Below are 17,571 nucleotides of genomic sequence, written 5' to 3'. Positions count from 1 at the left end.
AACAATTCCATTTCTTTGTCCTTAAATGAAAGATACTAAGAATCACTAAAAATAGCCCAGAAGAGGCCATATGAAAGGCAAAGGGGAAACACACATCTTGGACCAAGTCTCACGCTGAGTTGCTGTCCCCTGAATAATTTATAGCTGATGCTGCTGTGCTGCTCGTTCATTACTTAAAAATGAACTGTCTTACTCGTTAACTGTAGAATAAAAGCTGCAGGAAAGTATTTAAAACTTTTTTCACAAACACTGGTATCTCATTAACCTATGTTTTATTTTGAGTAAATTCATTATTCATTATTTCACATTATAAAAAGTAACCACACACGCATATGCATTCACAAATTAGATCATCTTTATCATACATCAATATATTTTAAAAAACAAATATTTTCTAATATCAATATAGTTATATGCTGATTGCATTTTGAAATGGAGAAGCTGACAATAGCTTCATACAGTATATCTCAAGAACTGACATTTTAAAATTAAGAATTGTGTATGTTCCACAGGCAAATTTTTATGGAAATATTAGCATTAGTACAAATAAATGCTGTTGACATAGCTTAAGCATGATAGCTTGGAGTAACAGCTGATTCAAACTAGATTCATCATTTTAACTTAAGGACAAATACAATCTACAATGTAAACAAAGTACTTATAAAATAAATTCTTCTAGGAAATGAAATCATCGATCTATTATTTTTAAGGTAGTTGTAAGCTACAAGTTATCAGAAACCTTGGTAGAATTTTCATTGCCAAATTGAAATTTCAGAATGTCCAGTTATAACACTGTCACCACCATCGTAGGACTGATAAACTGCTGTTCGTACCCTTTTCAGTGTGGCTTTTTAATTGGGCTTGGAGATTTGTGAGAAGATGCAATGTTTTTCTTACTCCCCAGGCCCTTCCAAGTGATTAGCTAAAGCAATTTCAGTTGATTTGGACTTCCATATAATTTTTGAGTGCTAAAACTCTAGAACAGTTAAATAGATGGTCTCCTGCACAGATGAATGGAGATCCGTCCCTTCTGCGGCAGGGCTAAAAGCGTATAGCTGAAGTTGTTTTTCATTGCACTTCACTACGACATTGGAATTCTGTAATCACATTATTACTCAAGAAATACATAGTATACCTCCTAGGGAATCTAATTTCAAATATGGAAAGTTTATCCACATCAGCTGCCATTATGTGTCTCTTTTCCATTCATTAACCAAAAAAAAAAAGAAAAAAGAAAAAGAAAAAGAAAAAAAAAGCCCAGCCATTTGCTTTAGCTTTTGTCCATCAATCACATTATCTCCAGTTGTCTTTGTTTTGCTTCCTTCATCAAGCAGATATTTAAGGATTGGATTTTCTCGGTTTTCTTTGTCAAGAAAGAAAGGAGGGAGGGAGGGAAGGAGGGACAAGGAGGGAAAAAGAGAAGAGAAAAAGAAAAAACAAAACATGAAAAATTTTATCCATTCAATGCTTACAAAGTAAATAAGAAACACAATCTACTTTAAATAAACCGACTATATGAGGATTCTGATTAAGTGAAAAAGAAATCACACATTAAGGATGACTTGGAACTCTTTAATTACCCAATCCTACATACATCTAACATAACATTCAATTCAATTCATATGACTTTTCCCACTTTTTTGTGTGTAACGACAACAGAAATGAACACAGGCCCAAATACATCAATATTCGATGCCTTCCCGTACCTCCTTTAAGACACTGGTACTCCTAAATACCAGACGGCTCATCTCTAGGACACTGAAAAGCTGGAGAATGTGTTGCATGGAATTTTTTGGAGAAGCATCACTGAGATAATATTTTCTGAAATCACTTAAGCTTATTTTACAGAAAACGGAGAGATTTTCATTTGGATATGACACATCGCTGAATCTTGCATAATACTTCACAGAAACTAGACCAACGTAGATATCAATCAGCTATTCCAGCCATGTGGCTGTATGCTTTCATGAGAAAGTCCAGGCTACAACTACATCACATGGAAATAGAGTTATGGACTCGATATCCAGTCTCCTGTTAAAAAAAGCAGCTGTAATACCAACATCCCTCTTCCTTCACAATATTCAGAAAAGAAGAAACAAATGATGTGATTTTTTAGTGTTTCTAGATTCATTTTTTTAACCCTCAATTATATGTAACTGATTATATAATTCTATGGATATAATTTTATGTTATCTATAAAGGATATATATTGAGCAAGAGAAAATTCAGTCTATAAAAAGGAAAAACGTGCTCAGCAAAGAAAGAACAGATGAAGACAGTAATCTGAAATAAAGGAGAACTGGTCAAAATATTAGGTTTCAGCCATCTTTACTTTAAAAAATGCCTATGACACACAGAAAAATAAGTTGAGAAGAGAATGAACTACATTCCGATGTTATTAAATATGTTCTTCAGTAGAAGAATTCCAGGGCAAGCCTTTGAGAGGAAGAGGCCTAGGGGTGACAGACAGGAAGGCCCCTTGAGGGATGAATGCACCCTGTCATCACACAGATGAGCACAATGAGGCCCAGACGCCAAACAGACAACACACAGCGTTCTGCCACCCGCTGTTGACACAAGAGCACAAGGCTCCAGTTCCAAGCTCTCTACAGACCTTTACCCCATCCTGTCCTCAATCCTCAAGACTTCGAAACAGAACTTCAAAGTATAGTCATTTGAACAATCATTGTAAGGGCAAAGAACATTCTCTGCAAATAAAAGTATTAATGCGACTAATCTGTAATATCAATATTACATTTTGTATTTGCTATTGCCTTTTGCTATTACATCATCCTACTCTCTCCTTGAGCTCCATTCAATAAATTTTTTCTAAGTTTTAAATGAATTTGGAATACATCTGTATTTATATATACCAATGGCCAATTAAAATTTAGAAGAAATTATGATATAGTTCAGTTCCTAAAGGGGACTAAAGCATGCAGTTTCTGCAAAAAAAAAGATGCATTCGAGAAACTTCATGAGAAAATACTCATGAATTCAGTGAAATATATTTAAAAGAAAACCTGAGTCCTGTTTAAACTCCATTCTAATCAGAAGGTTCCGGTATCCTATATGAAAGCATAAACCTGTCACTATGGTTTGGGCACCCTGGCTGATCAGTCCCACCTTGATATGATCTCTCACCATGGAGACTTTGAGAGTTTACCCTGTTACATGTTCCAACCACAAGTACCAAAGGCTTCAACAATTCAAACCGGATATAAATAGTGCACAAAAAGGAACCACGAGGGAAAAGAAGAGAGGCCCTTTAGAACCACAATGCGAAAGCACAAGTGTGGTCTGCAGAAACCTCCAGTTTGCTGGGCCCACAACCCCAGATTACGGGCTGCAGTAATATCCCTTCAGGGGCCTTAGCTGTACCCATCTTTCTAGGCACTGGGGGACTACATACTGTGTTCATGAGCTGGGTGTTTAAAAGGGATACAATTATATCCAGTGTCTTCTCAGAGATAAATGCCCTGAATGCAAACACTTCACAGGAAAATAAATGGATCTCGGGTTTTAATAGGAGCCATTTAAAGTTTCTTATTAGAGGCACCTGGGTGGCTAAGCGTCTGCCTTCGGCTCAGGTCATGATCCCGGGGTCCTGGGATCGAGCCCCGCATCGGGCTCCCTGCTCAGCGGGGAGCCTGCTTCTCCCTCTCCCACTCCCCCTACTTGTGTTCCCTCTCTCGCTGTCTCTGTCAAATAAATAAAATCTTAAAAAAATAAAAATAAAAAGTAGCTGACGTAACAGAGGCGCAGGTAAAAATAATTCCTTTTAATTTCTACCTTTTCTTCATTACGGACATTGTCTCTTCTTTGGAAAGAATTTAAGTGGGAAAGAGAGTGCCTCGGAAAAGAGTAGAATGATCCAGCCAGCACAGCACTGGATTACTTACAAGGGAGCCTTTCGTGGTTGCGCGTCTTTGCTTCCACTGCTCTTTGGATCAGCTGAGTTACCTGCCCCACGGGAGGTGCTCGGTAGGGAAGGACTGGGAGAAAAGGAAGTCGGAATGCTACTGGCACTGCGAGCGCGGAATGAGTCATCTGGAAGGAATTCAAGTACAGTCAGACATACTGAATGTGCTAAGAAAGATGATAACCTAAGAGAAGAAAGGTTAATGATAGCTGACCTTTTTCTTTTAAAATCCATTTTATTAAGGTAGAGTTTATGTACGATAAACTGCACAAATTTAAAGTCTGACGTACGTATACACCCATGAAGCCATCACCACCACCAAGAGTGAACACACCCACTCCTCCCTCCTGCACCCTGGTGCCCCTCCCCCACACCCCAGGCAATCTACCTCGGGTCACTAAAAATTAGTTCAAATTTTCTACAATTTTATGTAAATGGAATCATACAGTCTGTCTGTCTTCTTTCACTCAGCATTATTTTGAGATGCATCCTTGTTGTTGTGTATATCAATACCTCATTCCCCTTCATTGCTGACTGATGTGCCATTGTATGGATATGCCAAAATTTGTTTAGCCATTCTCCTGTTGAAAGACATTTGGATTGTTTCCAGTTTTTGACGATTACAAAGAAAGCTGCCATGAACAATTGTGTACAAGTCTGTGTATGGATATGTGTTTTAATTTCTTATAAATAAAAGCCTAGGAGTGAAATTGCTGGATCACATAGTAGGTGTATATTTAGCTTCATAAGAAACTGCCAAAAATTCGACCTCAGCCGCAGCAACTTCTTCCTAGACACATTGCCAAAGGCAAGGGAAGCAAGGGCAAAAATGAACTATTGGGACTTCATCAAGATAAAAAGCTTTTGCACAGCAAAGGAAACAGTCAACAAAACCAAAAGACAACTGACAGAATGGGAGAAGATATCTGCAAATGACATATCAGATAAAGGGCTAGTATCCGAAATCTATAAAGAACTCATCAAACTCAACACCAAAAGAACAAAGAATCCAATCAAGAAATGGGCAGAAGACATGAACAGATTTCTGCAAAGAAGACATCCAAACAAACACATGAAAAAGTGCTCAACATCACTCAGCATCAGGGAAATACAAATCAAAACCTCAATGAGATACCACCTTACACCAGTCAGAAAGGCTAAAATTAACAAATCAGGAAATGATTTAGCCAACATCTCAACAGATGTTGAAGAGGATGCAGAGAAAGGGGAACCCTCTTACACTGTTGGTGGGAATGCAAGCTGGTGCAGCCACTCTGGAAAACAGTATGGAGGTTCCTCAGAAAGTCAAAAATAGAGCTACCCTATGACCCAGCAATTGCACTACTGGGTATTTACCCCAAAGATACAAATGTAGGGATCCGAAGGGGCATGTGCACCCCAATGTTTATAGCAGCAATGTCCATAATAGCCAAACTATGGAAAGAGCCTAGATGTCCATCAACAGATGAATGGATAAAGAAGATGTGGTATATACATATAATATGGAATATTATGCAGGCATCAAAAAAATGAAATCTTGCCATTTGCAATGACGTGGATGGAACTAGAGGGTATTATGCCAAGCGAAATAAATCAATCAGAGAAAGACAATTATCATATGATCTCACTGATATGAGGAATTTGAGAAACAAGACAGAGGATCATAGGGGAAGGGAGGGAAAAATAAAACAAGACGAAACCAGAGAGGGAGACAAACCATAAGAGACAATTTCAGGAAACAAACTGAGGGTCGCTGGAGTGGAGGGTGGGGGATGGGAGGGATGGGGTGGCTGGGTGATGGACATTGGGGAGGGTATGTGCTATGGTAAGTGCTGTGAATTGTGTAAGACTGATGAATCACAGACCTGTACCCTGAAACAAATAATAATATGTTAAAAAAAAAAAAAAAGAAAAAAACTGCCAAACTGTTTCCAAAGTGGTTGTACCATTTTGCATTTCCATGAGCAATGAATAACCATTCTGGAGAGTTGCTCTATATCCTTACACGCACTTCACAGTGCTGACCAATTAGTTCTAAAGATTTCTTTTGTTCATCCTGAATATAAGTCCTTTGTCAGGTATATGTAATATGATTATTTTCTTACAATCTGTGTCCTGCCTTTTATTTTGTTCATGCTCTATTTCAAAGAGCAGTCTTAAATTCTGATAAAGTCCAGTATGTTAACTTTTTCTTTTATGGTTTGGGGAAATCTTTGTCTATTCCCAAATCACAAAGACTTCCTTCTGTAATATTTTCTTCAGAAATGTCATAGTTTTAGCTTTTATGCTTAGGTTTATCGTGCATTTTGAGATAATTTTGTGTGTAGTGTGAGATAAGGATTGAGGGTCACTTTGCTTTGTTTTTGTTTTTTTTAAATTTAGATATCCAAAGAACACATAGTGATTTGAGGGGCACATGCACCCCAGTGTTTATAGCAGCCATGTCCACAATAGCCAAAATATGGAAAGAGCTCAGATGTCCATCAACAGATGAATGGATAAAGAAGATGTGGTATAACTATACAATGGAATATCAGCCATCAAAAAGCATGAAATCTTTGCAATGACGTGGATGGAACTAGAGGGTATTATGCAGCATCATTTTTTGAAAATACTATCCCATTACCACTGATTTATCCTGGAGTCTTTGTGGAAACTCAATTGCCTACGTATGTCAGTGTAGACATTCCCATCTTGACTACTGAAGCTTTCTAGCAAGTGTTGAGATCAGGCAGTTTAAGCTCTCTAAATTTGGTTTTCTTTTTCAAAATGGTTTTGGCTATCCACAGTTCTGTGCATTTCAATTTAGATTTTAGAATCAGCTTGTACATTTCTACAAAAAGCCTACTGGAATTTTGATGAGGATTGCATTAAATCTCTGGCTTAATTTAAAAGGAACTGACACCATAACAATGTTAGGTTTTTCCATTCAAAAACATAGTATCTCTCTCCATTTATTTAGGTCTTCTTTAATTTCATTCAGCAATGTTTTGAATTTTTTAGTGTACACAGAATACACATTTTGTCAAATTTATCCCTGAAGACTTAATGTTTTTGAAGTTACTATAAAAGTTATTTTTTAAAATAGACTTTATTTTGTAAAAGTTTAGATTTACAGAAAAATTGAGAAGATAATACAGAGAATTTTCATCCACCCCCTTAACTCGGTTTCCTCTCCTAACACTTCACTCTAGTATGCTACACTTGTTACAGGGAATGAGCCAGTAATGAGACATTATTATTATTATTATTATTATTATTATTATTATTATTATTAACTAAAATCCATAGCGCATTCAATTTCCTTAGTTTTTGCCTAATGTCTGCTTCTGTCTCAGGATCCATCCGGCATACAACATTACCTTCACTTGTCGGCTCTCCTGAGCCTCTCTTTGTTTTTGGTGACCTTACCAGTTTTGAGAGGTATTGGCCAAACGTTTTGCAGGATGCCCTTCTATTAGAATTTAGTGGATGCTCTTCTTAAGGTTGTAGGTTTGAAGAAGGGTGACAAAGGTGAAGTGCCATTTTTATCACACCATACCAAAGGTACAAACTATGATATATTTTATCACGTTTCATGTATTTTATCCTACTGTTTCATGACAGGTCACTAGAAATGGGATTGCTTGACTCAAAGACTACTTTTTAAAACTAGGATTCTTGATGAACTTTACCAAACTGTTTTCCAAAAGGGTTCCATGCATTTTCATACCCACTAATGGATACATTGCCGTTCGTTTCCCTGAATCCTTACTAGCATTCCCTTCGTATTTCCCCCAGTCTGTTGTAGCCACATAGCCTTGGATGAATTGAAGACAGGCAAAAGTCACCAATTACCGATGGGTTCATATTAAGTAACAAATACTCAATTTGACCTTCCAAGCGATAACTCTGACCTTTCATTTCAGCTTTATTTACCCCACCCTTCTACACTCAACTCTGTGCTCCAGACAAACTGGCCTACTGCTACTTCCTCAAGACATTGACACGTCCTCTTTATGACACGTACTCTGAATAGGATGTTATTCCATACACTTCTCTGCCCGTCAGAAATCCCAGCATACCTTAGGCTTCATCCCAAATGACATAAACATCTTGAAGCCTGCCTTAAGTCCCAAAGTAAGTAAAATCTCTTCTCTATGTGAACATCTAATACGTTTGTAAAAAGACATTTTGCTCCCTTTTTCTCTTTGTAGATCAGATGTGTAATTGTGTAACGACTTTTTCCTCAGTCTGTACTTCATTAAGCAATATACAATAACCTAGAAGAGATTTCATTCAACCAATATTCCCTCTCCTCAAAATAATACTGAACCCTTAAGACAGAATATTTTCCAAATATTTTAATACAAGATTTACCCTTATAAAATACATTATTTTATTTAAGACTCTGGATGTTAAGTTTTACGGATCAGTAGATCACATACACACTCTTGATTCTCAAGGTGACTTAAGAACTAGCAAAGTAAAAACTGGAGAAATTAGTGCACAAAATAATTGAAACTTATAAAAAACCATTCTGAATCATGGGGCGCTTGGGTGGCTCAGTCGGTTAAGCATCTGCCTTCGGCTCAGGTCATGATCCCAGGGTCCTGGGATCGAGCCCTGCATCAGGCTCCCTGCCCGGCGGGAAGCCTGCTTCTCCCTCTCCCACTCCCCCTGCTTGTGTTCCCTCTCACTGTCTCTCACTCTCTCTGTCAAATACATAAGTAAAATCTTAAAAAAAAAAAAAAAACCATTCTGAATCAATATTCTTAATGACTTAAGCAAAGAAATTTCTGGGCAAGGATTGTTAGAAGCTCATGAATAAATATGCTCATTTGAACTCATCTTCAAGAAACCAAATTGGATCCATGCAAGTCTGAAGAACCACTTATGGATATCAATAATCATCTGCACCATTTAGCTCCAAGCTGAGCTAATTCAAACTGACTTTCCATATATAGTTACAATTCTTAAAGACACTCCGTATATAAAGTTCACAAACCCTGAATGTTCCCTTAGTATCTCCTAAAGAATTCACTGATTTGCTATGATAAAAGTAAACAACAGTTTTATTATTTATAGCCCTCACTTCAAGAATTGTTGATAACTTTAGTTCAAAAGCTTCCTGTTATCAAATTCATTCAGGTTTCTTATGCTACTCATAGTCTGTCTTGTAGAACCACTCTATACAGGGCATATGAATGTCAGTGCTTTAATATTAGAAAGATTTTTCTGATCTGGCAAATGAGAACATACTGCTTATAGAACAGCCAGTGAGTGTATATCTATTTTTCATGAGAATAAGAACACAGTAAGAGGTAAGAGAAGGACAAAATATTCAAAAACGTAACCTAAAAAGGAAATGTGACCAAACTTAAAAAATTTCAGAACTTTGAGTAGATTTGCTATTCTTTACACTAAAAACTGACCATAGATCAATACTATAATTTTTAGCCAATATTCTAAGATAAAAACTTAAAAATATACTTAGAGCCACTAGTAATTTTTAGCAATATATTTTCCCTTATTCATAGTGTAAGTCTGTGTTCTATTATATAAGCCAGAATTCAGCAAGCTATCAGTCTGTGAGCCAAGTCTTGCCTGCTGCCTAAAATTTTACTGGAATATAACCGTACCTATTCATTATGTACTGTCTATGGCTGCTTTTTGCTCAACAGCAGAGTTGAATAATAGTGACAGAAACGATTTTAACCAAAAAAGCTGAAAATATTTACTACCTGGCTCTTTACAGGAAAAGCTTGCTGACCTGACCCCTGGTATAAACATTCAGATACGTAATACTGTAAATGTTTGGCTGCATATGATCCACCATGAAGCCCTACTGTTTTTAACTTCCTTAAAAATTATTGCAAAAACATTTAATCTGTGCCCCCAGGAGGCCCTCGGATTATGGAAAAACCTACCCTATTACTGTCCTTTCTCTCTTTCAAAAGCATTGAATGCTGAGTTTTGACAGTGAAAACAAAATGGCATAGTCAAGTATTTTCTTAGTTGCTAGGGAAAAATTTAATTATTTGGGCATTTGATAAAGAGGTAAGGCTAGGGAAAACACTCTATCTAGAAATAAAGAAGTATGTCATTTAAAGAAAATAACATTTCATTATACTTAGCAATTTTTTGAAGAGCTCAGATTTCTACTTACCTGTCAGTGAAATCACAGAAGTCTTTCCTAACCCTGAGACAGAAGGTGTATATCCTGCTGTAGAACTTTTACTAGAAAAGAAGGTGATTTAGTTTAAAATACAAGAATATGCTTCTTTCACTCCAGTCATTAGGCACGTGGTCTTTTCTAATCTTTTTTAATGCTTCCCGTTACTTCTGATGAAGCACATTTGCTACTATTACTTCTCATTTATTGTTTACATTCCACGCCTCCCAACAATTCCTTTGTCTTTAACTTAAAAGCATTTCCTTAAAGTTTTTCTCTCGGCTCAGCTAAGACAGAGAATACGGGTAAAATTTTCCTGGAAATAACTTATCTTCAGTTCTAATCTCTTTTGTCCATCTCAAGATCACTCCAGATAGATCTATTGAGAATGTCCAAAAATATAGCTGAAAATCTAGAGTAAGCTGTCTTTAGCAAAAGAAAAATGTATTTTTCCCATACCATGTTATTTTTCTCAATAAGTACTTTTAAAGACAATTATGTTTACTTAAAATTAGTTTTGTTGATTGGTATGCAGCTGTTACATACTATATATGCACAACATTTATAACAAATTATGGTCATTGAATTTATGCTGATTCTCTCCTAATCTTAACTGTTTATATTTATAATTCAGTCTGTGGGGCAAAAGGGGAAACCAGACATTCATCTATTGTAAGAAGAATGGTTGTGATCTCTTTACCACAGACACATGCCGATGGCTTCTCTATATAGAAAGAAACAGTATCAACAGCATGTGGATGTCCACATCCACTTAGCAAATGGGGCACGTCCATATGCACTTAGAGGCTGAGGGGCGTATGTGATAGAGCACCACCTCCCTCATAAAACAGTATATGGATCCCATGATGTCATTATACAGCACCACGGCGGTAATTTTTCTAGAATGCCAGAATACCTGTTCCTATACAAATAGGTAGACTACAGGCTTTTTCATAGAGAATCTTACAGAAGAAATCTTACAATTTACTGACTTATACAAAACTCAAAATTAATCCTGATTTCACATAAATAAAGATGGTAACTATAAAATAAAAATTGGATTAAAACATGAATAGCTGACAGATCATACCTAGGACACTTGTCTAAGTTGCCATATTTTGCATGAAAAGCTTGATTATTAAAAGACTGGCTTCGAATCAGTTTGGATTTCTTGATTTCTTTGCCTGGAGTAATAAGCAGAAGGAAAATGCAGCTGTTCAGTTCATCCTTAGTTGCGCCAACCCCATCCCCTTGCCAACCCCAACCCCACTTTCATTAGGCACAAATGTGTACAGCTTCCTTTCCTCAGTTTGAGCTAACTGGACTATCTCTTACTCCTACTGCCCATCAAGAACTCCTGAAATAATGAAATGATAAAAGGTAAAAAGCATTTTAGAATTTCATCTCATGGAGCGACTTTCCCTGTAATTAATTTTTAGAAAAGGGGAAAAGGAGACATAAAAAGAAGTTGTTTCTTACTTGTCGATGGGGTGCTTGTTCCAGAAGGTCCAGGAACAGAAATAGGGATGCTCTTAGGCAGAGTTGTTGGTGTCTTAGTGTCTCTACCTAAAACAAACTCTGTTTTAAATTCTGTAATTTCCTCTGAGCTCCTAATCTCCATATACACACGCAAGACAACACAGAGAACATGAGTCCCTGTCCCTAGCTAAACAGCATGCTCTTTCCCAAATATTCTTACTTTATATATTTACATATTACATATTTCAAACTTCACTATTCAGTGACCAATTTCACAGTCTTACTGCTGTTACCAGACTTTAAGTTTTCCTTTGAAGAATATGAACCTCCACACTGACTTGCACCATTTATTCATGTATTCCTAAGTCAGTCCCACATGAAGCAGCCAATTTTTGAAAAGAACTTTTTAAAAAAAATTTTTTTATTATGTTATGTTACTCACCATACAGTATATCATTAGTTTTTGATGTAGTGTTCCATGATTCATTGTTTGCATAAACAAATTTTAGAAAATGAAAGAAAGAAAAGCAATTTCCCATATCAAATCTGAAAATCAGCATGGGTTTTCAGAATGCCAGGATGCAACATTAATTGTATGACTTAGTGGTGAAGACACAGGAAAACCACTTACGTTTCTTTTCAAAGGTTTTATCACTCATGGGCCTCCCATCATTCTGTTGCTTCTCTTTCTCTAATTGTTCCTATTATGAAAACAGTATGTTAGCATTAAAGGTAAGCATATATAGATTTAGAAAATTATTCTAAGGTTTACAGATACAAATACAGTTCACAAAACTGCCTTGGAAAAGAATTATTTTTTCCAAGTTACTGTCAAAAGAAGTCAAGGTTCTTTCAGATTTGTGTTCTTTTAACATCTACAGCATTGTGCCCTTGGGGGTTTGTCAAGCTAAAACAATGAGTGTAGTATCATTGTTGTAATGAGCATTTATACTCTAGAAGACATCTGCCAATTCTCACTGGCAAAATATTTGTTACTATTAGTCATTTTCATTTCTGATTGGTAAGTGGCAAAGTAATATTTTTCTTTAAAAGGACCGAGAGAAAAAGAAATGGTCTTTTGGATATTTTTAAATGTTTCATTGAAGTATAACATACATTAAGTGCATAAATTATAAGTGCATATAGCTCAATGAATTCTCCCAAAACGAATACACCTATATAACCAGCTTCCAGATCCAGAAACAAAATGTTATCAAAACTCAAAGGAGTCCTTTATCCCAAAAAAACAGAACAAGTAGGCAAGAAAATCATAAACATACCAAGTTCTGAGCAAAATTAGCATAACTGACACATATAAAACACTACACTCAGGGAGCCTGGCTGGATCAGTCAGTAGAGCATGCAACTCTTGATCTCAGGGTCATGAGTTCAAGCCCCACGTTGGTCATGGAGCCTACTTAAAATTTAAAAACAAACAAAAAAAACCCCCACTACATTTGACAACTGGAGAACACACATTCTATTTAGTTGTATATGTAAAGAAAAACAGGGAGAAAATAGACAACAGACTAAAAAAATTTCCATATAGAATTGGTCTGCATAAAAAAAGAACCAAATGGAATCTCTAACACTGAAAATAAAACATGTAAAACTGAAAATTAAAATATTATTAAGTGGGCTCACAAGTAGTGTTATCTATTTTGTCCACCTTTTCCTCTATTATCTTGGTCATGTTGTCTTAAAGTTCTTTTCTGCTAACTCTAATACCAGTATCATCTGTGGGTCTTTTTCTATTACCTGATTTTTGTCTTGGGTTTAGGTCATTGGGTCCTAAAAATTTTTAAAGCCTGCTTATGCTCTACAACATCTATCCTGAACTTTGATCTTTGTCTCAGAAGGCTGCTAAAGCAATGTGATTGCTTTTCAGAAGATTTCCACTTAAGTGTTTAATCTCACAGTACAATTCTCCACAGAAAGACAGAACATATAAAGAAGAAATAAATGGGAATTTGAGAACTGAAAAATACAGCATTGGGAATAAAAACACTGGATAAGCTTGGAAGCTGAATTGGGAGGACAGGAAAGAGTCAGTGACATTGAAGACGGATCAACAGAAATTATTCACTCTGAGTAACAAAGTTTAAGAAAAAAAAAAAAAAGAACAAAACCTCATGGACCTGTGGGGCAATATCAAAAGATCTTACATGTGTAATTGAAGACCCAGAAGTAGACGAGTGAACACATATTTATTTATTTTTTAAAAGATTTATTTATTTTAGAGAGAGAGAGCATGCACACAGGTGTGTGCAAGTGGGGCGAGGGGAAGGGGGAGAGAATCTTCAAGCAGCCTCCTCACTGCACCTGGAGCCCGACACAGGGCTCAATCTCACAACACTGAAATCATGACCTGAGCTGAAATCAAGAGTTGGATGCTCAACCGAATGAGCCACCCCAGCGCCCTGAAGAATGAACACAAATTTAAATAAATAATGGTTCAAACCTTCTCAAATTTGGGAAATAATACACGTTTACAGATTCAGGAAGCTAAGGAAATCCAAAAACAGATAAATTTGAAGTCAATTATGCCTAAACACATCAAAAGCAAACTGCTAAAAGCAAGAATAAAAGAAAAAAATCTTCAAAGTAGCCAGAGAAAAGCAACATTACACACAGAACAATAATTTGAATGAAAGCTAATATTTTATCAGATGCTCTGGAGACTAGAACACACATCTATAAAGTACAGTAAGAAAAAGGCTATCAACCCAGAATTCCCTATCTAGTGAAAATATCCTTCAGGGACAAAGGCAGATAACACTATATTTCAGATTAGGGAAAACTAAGAAAATATGTCACAAAATACTACATCCCAAGAACAACTAAAGACAATTCTTCAGGCTGAAGGGGAAAAAAAAAAATAACAGAGGGAAGTTTGGATCCTGAGCAACAAAAGAAAGTACTAGAAATGGTAAAAATAAGAAAGTGAACACAGAAGTTCACTCTCTTAAATTCTTCAAAGGTACATATCACAACTTAGAGCAAAGTTTAGAATCAGTTGTCATGAGACAACTGACTGGTGGGGTTTTCAATACAGATATAATTCACATAAAAATTTTAACATAAAGAAAGGGTAGAGAGATCCACATCATTATTAAATGAAGTGGTACAACATTAATAATAGGTAGACTTTGAAAAGTTAAGTATATTGTAACCTCTAGAGAAACCACCAAAAAACAATTCTGAAAGGGAGAGAGAGAGAGAGAGAGAGAGAGAAGGGGAAAGAGCGAAAGAACACCAGCCACTAAGATAAGAATGAAACAGGGGTTGTCACCATGGATCTGATATACATTAGAAGAATATAAGAATATAAACAACTTTATGGCAACAACTTTGACAGCTTAGATGACAAAGAATTTTGGGTGTGGGAAGCAACTTATCAAATTTACAAAAGAAGAAATAGAAAATCTAAACAGTTTTATATCTATTAAAGTAGTTGAATCAATTTTCAAAATCCTTTCTAAAATGAACACTTTGCGGGGCACCTGGGTGGCTCAGTCATTAAGCGTCTGCCTTCAGCTCAGGTCATGATCCCGGGGTCCTGGGATCGAGCCCCGCATTGGGCTCCCTGCTCCGCAGGAAGCCTGCTCTCCCTCTCCCACTCCCCCTGCTTGTGTTCCCTCCCTGGCTCTGTCTCTCTGTCAAATAAATAAATAAAATCTTTACGCAAAATAAAATGAACACTTTGGGGCTTGACTGTTCCACTAGTGAATTCTATCAAAAGCTCAAAGAAAAAATAAGACCAATTTTATACATACTCCACCAGAAAACAGAGGAAGTGGTAATACTACACATTTCATTTTATAAGGCCAGAATAACTCTAATACCAAATTTAAAAGACCCCAAAAATGACAAAAAAGGAAATTATAGACCAGTTTCACTATGAATATAGATGAATATTAAAAATTAGCCAAGAATCCAACAAAAAAGAAAAGGACAACATACCATCACCAGGTAGAGCTTATCCCTAAAATATAAGATTGATTTAGGCATTGAAAAGATCAATGTAATTCAGTGTCTTAACAGAATGAAGTAGAAAAAAACAAGTATCACTTCTAAATATGCAGAAAGAGGGGGCGCCTGGGTGGCTCAGTCATTAAGCGTCTGCCTTCGGCTCAGGTCATGATCCCGGGGTCCTGGGATCGAGCCCCGCATTGGGCTCCCTGCTCAGCGGGAAGCCTGCTTCTCCCTCTCCCACTCCCCCTGCTTGTGTTCCTGCTCTCACTGTCTCTATCAAATAAATAAACAAAAATAAAAAATAAAATAAAAAAAATATGCAGAAAGAGCATTGGACAAAATTCAATAATCATTCATAAAAACTCTCAGACTAGGAATAGGAGGGAATTTCCACAAATTGATAAAGGGCACCCACATAAAACCTCTTGGTAATATCATACTTAATGGTGAAAGATTGAGCTGTTTCCCCCTAAAATCAGTAAAATGACAAGGATGATGCTTCCATCACTTTTATTAAACTGGAAGTGTTTTATTATATTGGAAGTCCTAGACCTTGCAACTAGACATAAGAAATAAAAGGCATAAACACTGAATAGGAAGAAGTAATCTTGCTATACTTAAAGAGGATGTAATAGCTCATGTAGAAAACCCTATTAAATCTAAGAAACAACTCTAGAACAAATACAAGACTAATATACAGAAATCAACAGTAACTGACAGCAGCAATAAAATTTTAGGAAGTGAAATTAAAAATTACAATTCCATTTATAATAATTCCCAAAACCATAATATACCTAGAAATAAATCTAACAAAAGACTTTCTTAACTCTACACTTAACACTACCAAAATTATGTAGAAAAAAGTAAAGAAGATTTAAACAAATGGAGTGGTAGACAATGTTCATGGACTAAAAAATTCTTTAAGATGGCAATTATCCAAATTGATCTATCAATCCTAATTAACACACAACCTAACAAAAATTCCAGCAAACTTTTTATGTAAATGGACAACTGATTCTAAACTTTATATCAAAATGAAAAGGGCCTAGACTGGCCAAAGCAATTTAAAAAAGAACAAAGTTGAAAAACTTAACTGACCTGATTTCAAGAATTACTGTAATGTTATTATGATAAAGACAGTTTGGAATTGCCAAAAAGATAAACATATAAATCAGTGGAACAGAATAAGGAGTCAAGAAATAAACACATACATATATGGACAATTTTTTTTTTAAGATGTTAAGGCAATTCAGTAAGAGAAGTTTTCAACAAATGATGCTAGAATAATTGAATATTCAAATGAAAAAAATATATAAAACTAATTGAAATGGATCACAGACCTAACTGTAAAACCTAAAACTAAAATTTCTAGAAGAAAACATAGGAAAAAGTCTTTGTAATTTTGGGATAGACAAAGGATTCTTGTAACAAACAAGCATAAACAAAAGAGAAAATACTGTTAAGTCGAACCTCATCAAAATTAAAAAGTGCTCTTCAAAAGACACCATTAAGTGAAAGATAAGTCACAAACTCCAAGAAAATACTCATAAAATGTGGATCTGACAAAGAAGTAGTATTCAGAGTATATAAAGGACCCTTACATCTCAATAACTGAAGACAAACAATCCACTTTAAAATCTGAAAACAGGGGCACTTGGGTGCCTCAGTCAGTTAAACATCTGCCTTCGGCATGTCGTGATCCCAGTTCAGGCTACCTGCTCAGTGAGGAGCCTGCTTCTCCCTTTCCCCCCCGCTCATGCTTTCTCTCTCACTCTCTCTCTCAGATAACTAAATAAAATCTTTTTTAAAAATTTAATAAAAATCTGAAAACAGACTTCATCAAATAAGAGATAAAGATGACCAATAAACAAACAAAAAGATGTTCAATATCATTAGGCATTAGGGATTTACAATTTGAAAGCCCAATGAGACACGATTACATACCCACCCTATCAAGCTAAGAGGATATGGGGTAACTGAAGCCCTCCACCACAGCCAATGGGTATGTAAAATGGCACAGTTTTTGTTTGTTTTTAAGTCA

At 36.0% G+C, this 17,571-nt stretch overlaps 1 protein-coding gene across 2 annotated transcripts in view; it reads right to left on the bottom strand.

Annotated features, from left to right (window-relative positions):
* Positions 1 to 255: 255 nt before the first annotated feature.
* PPP4R4 (protein phosphatase 4 regulatory subunit 4) overlaps positions 256 to 17,571 on the bottom strand; it is a 101,957-nt gene continuing 84,641 nt past the window's right edge. For both annotated transcript variants that reach the window (XM_036071868.2, XM_078054156.1), the window contains exons 20-25: positions 12,187 to 12,256; positions 11,556 to 11,642; positions 11,167 to 11,260; positions 10,071 to 10,141; positions 3,903 to 4,050; positions 256 to 1,363 (exon numbers count right to left, since the gene is read on the bottom strand). In XM_036071868.2, the coding sequence (XP_035927761.2) occupies positions 1,339 to 1,363; positions 3,903 to 4,050; positions 10,071 to 10,141; positions 11,167 to 11,260; positions 11,556 to 11,642; positions 12,187 to 12,256 (495 nt within the window). In that variant the 3' untranslated portion in view covers positions 256 to 1,338. The remainder of the gene's footprint in view (positions 1,364 to 3,902; positions 4,051 to 10,070; positions 10,142 to 11,166; positions 11,261 to 11,555; positions 11,643 to 12,186; positions 12,257 to 17,571) is intronic.

This window comes from Halichoerus grypus, chromosome 8 (assembly GCF_964656455.1).
Source record: "Halichoerus grypus chromosome 8, mHalGry1.hap1.1, whole genome shotgun sequence".
Classification (NCBI taxonomy): domain Eukaryota; kingdom Metazoa; phylum Chordata; class Mammalia; order Carnivora; family Phocidae; genus Halichoerus; species Halichoerus grypus.
Note: the sequence above shows the minus strand (reverse complement) of the source record. Positions and strands in the feature narration are given on the sequence as shown.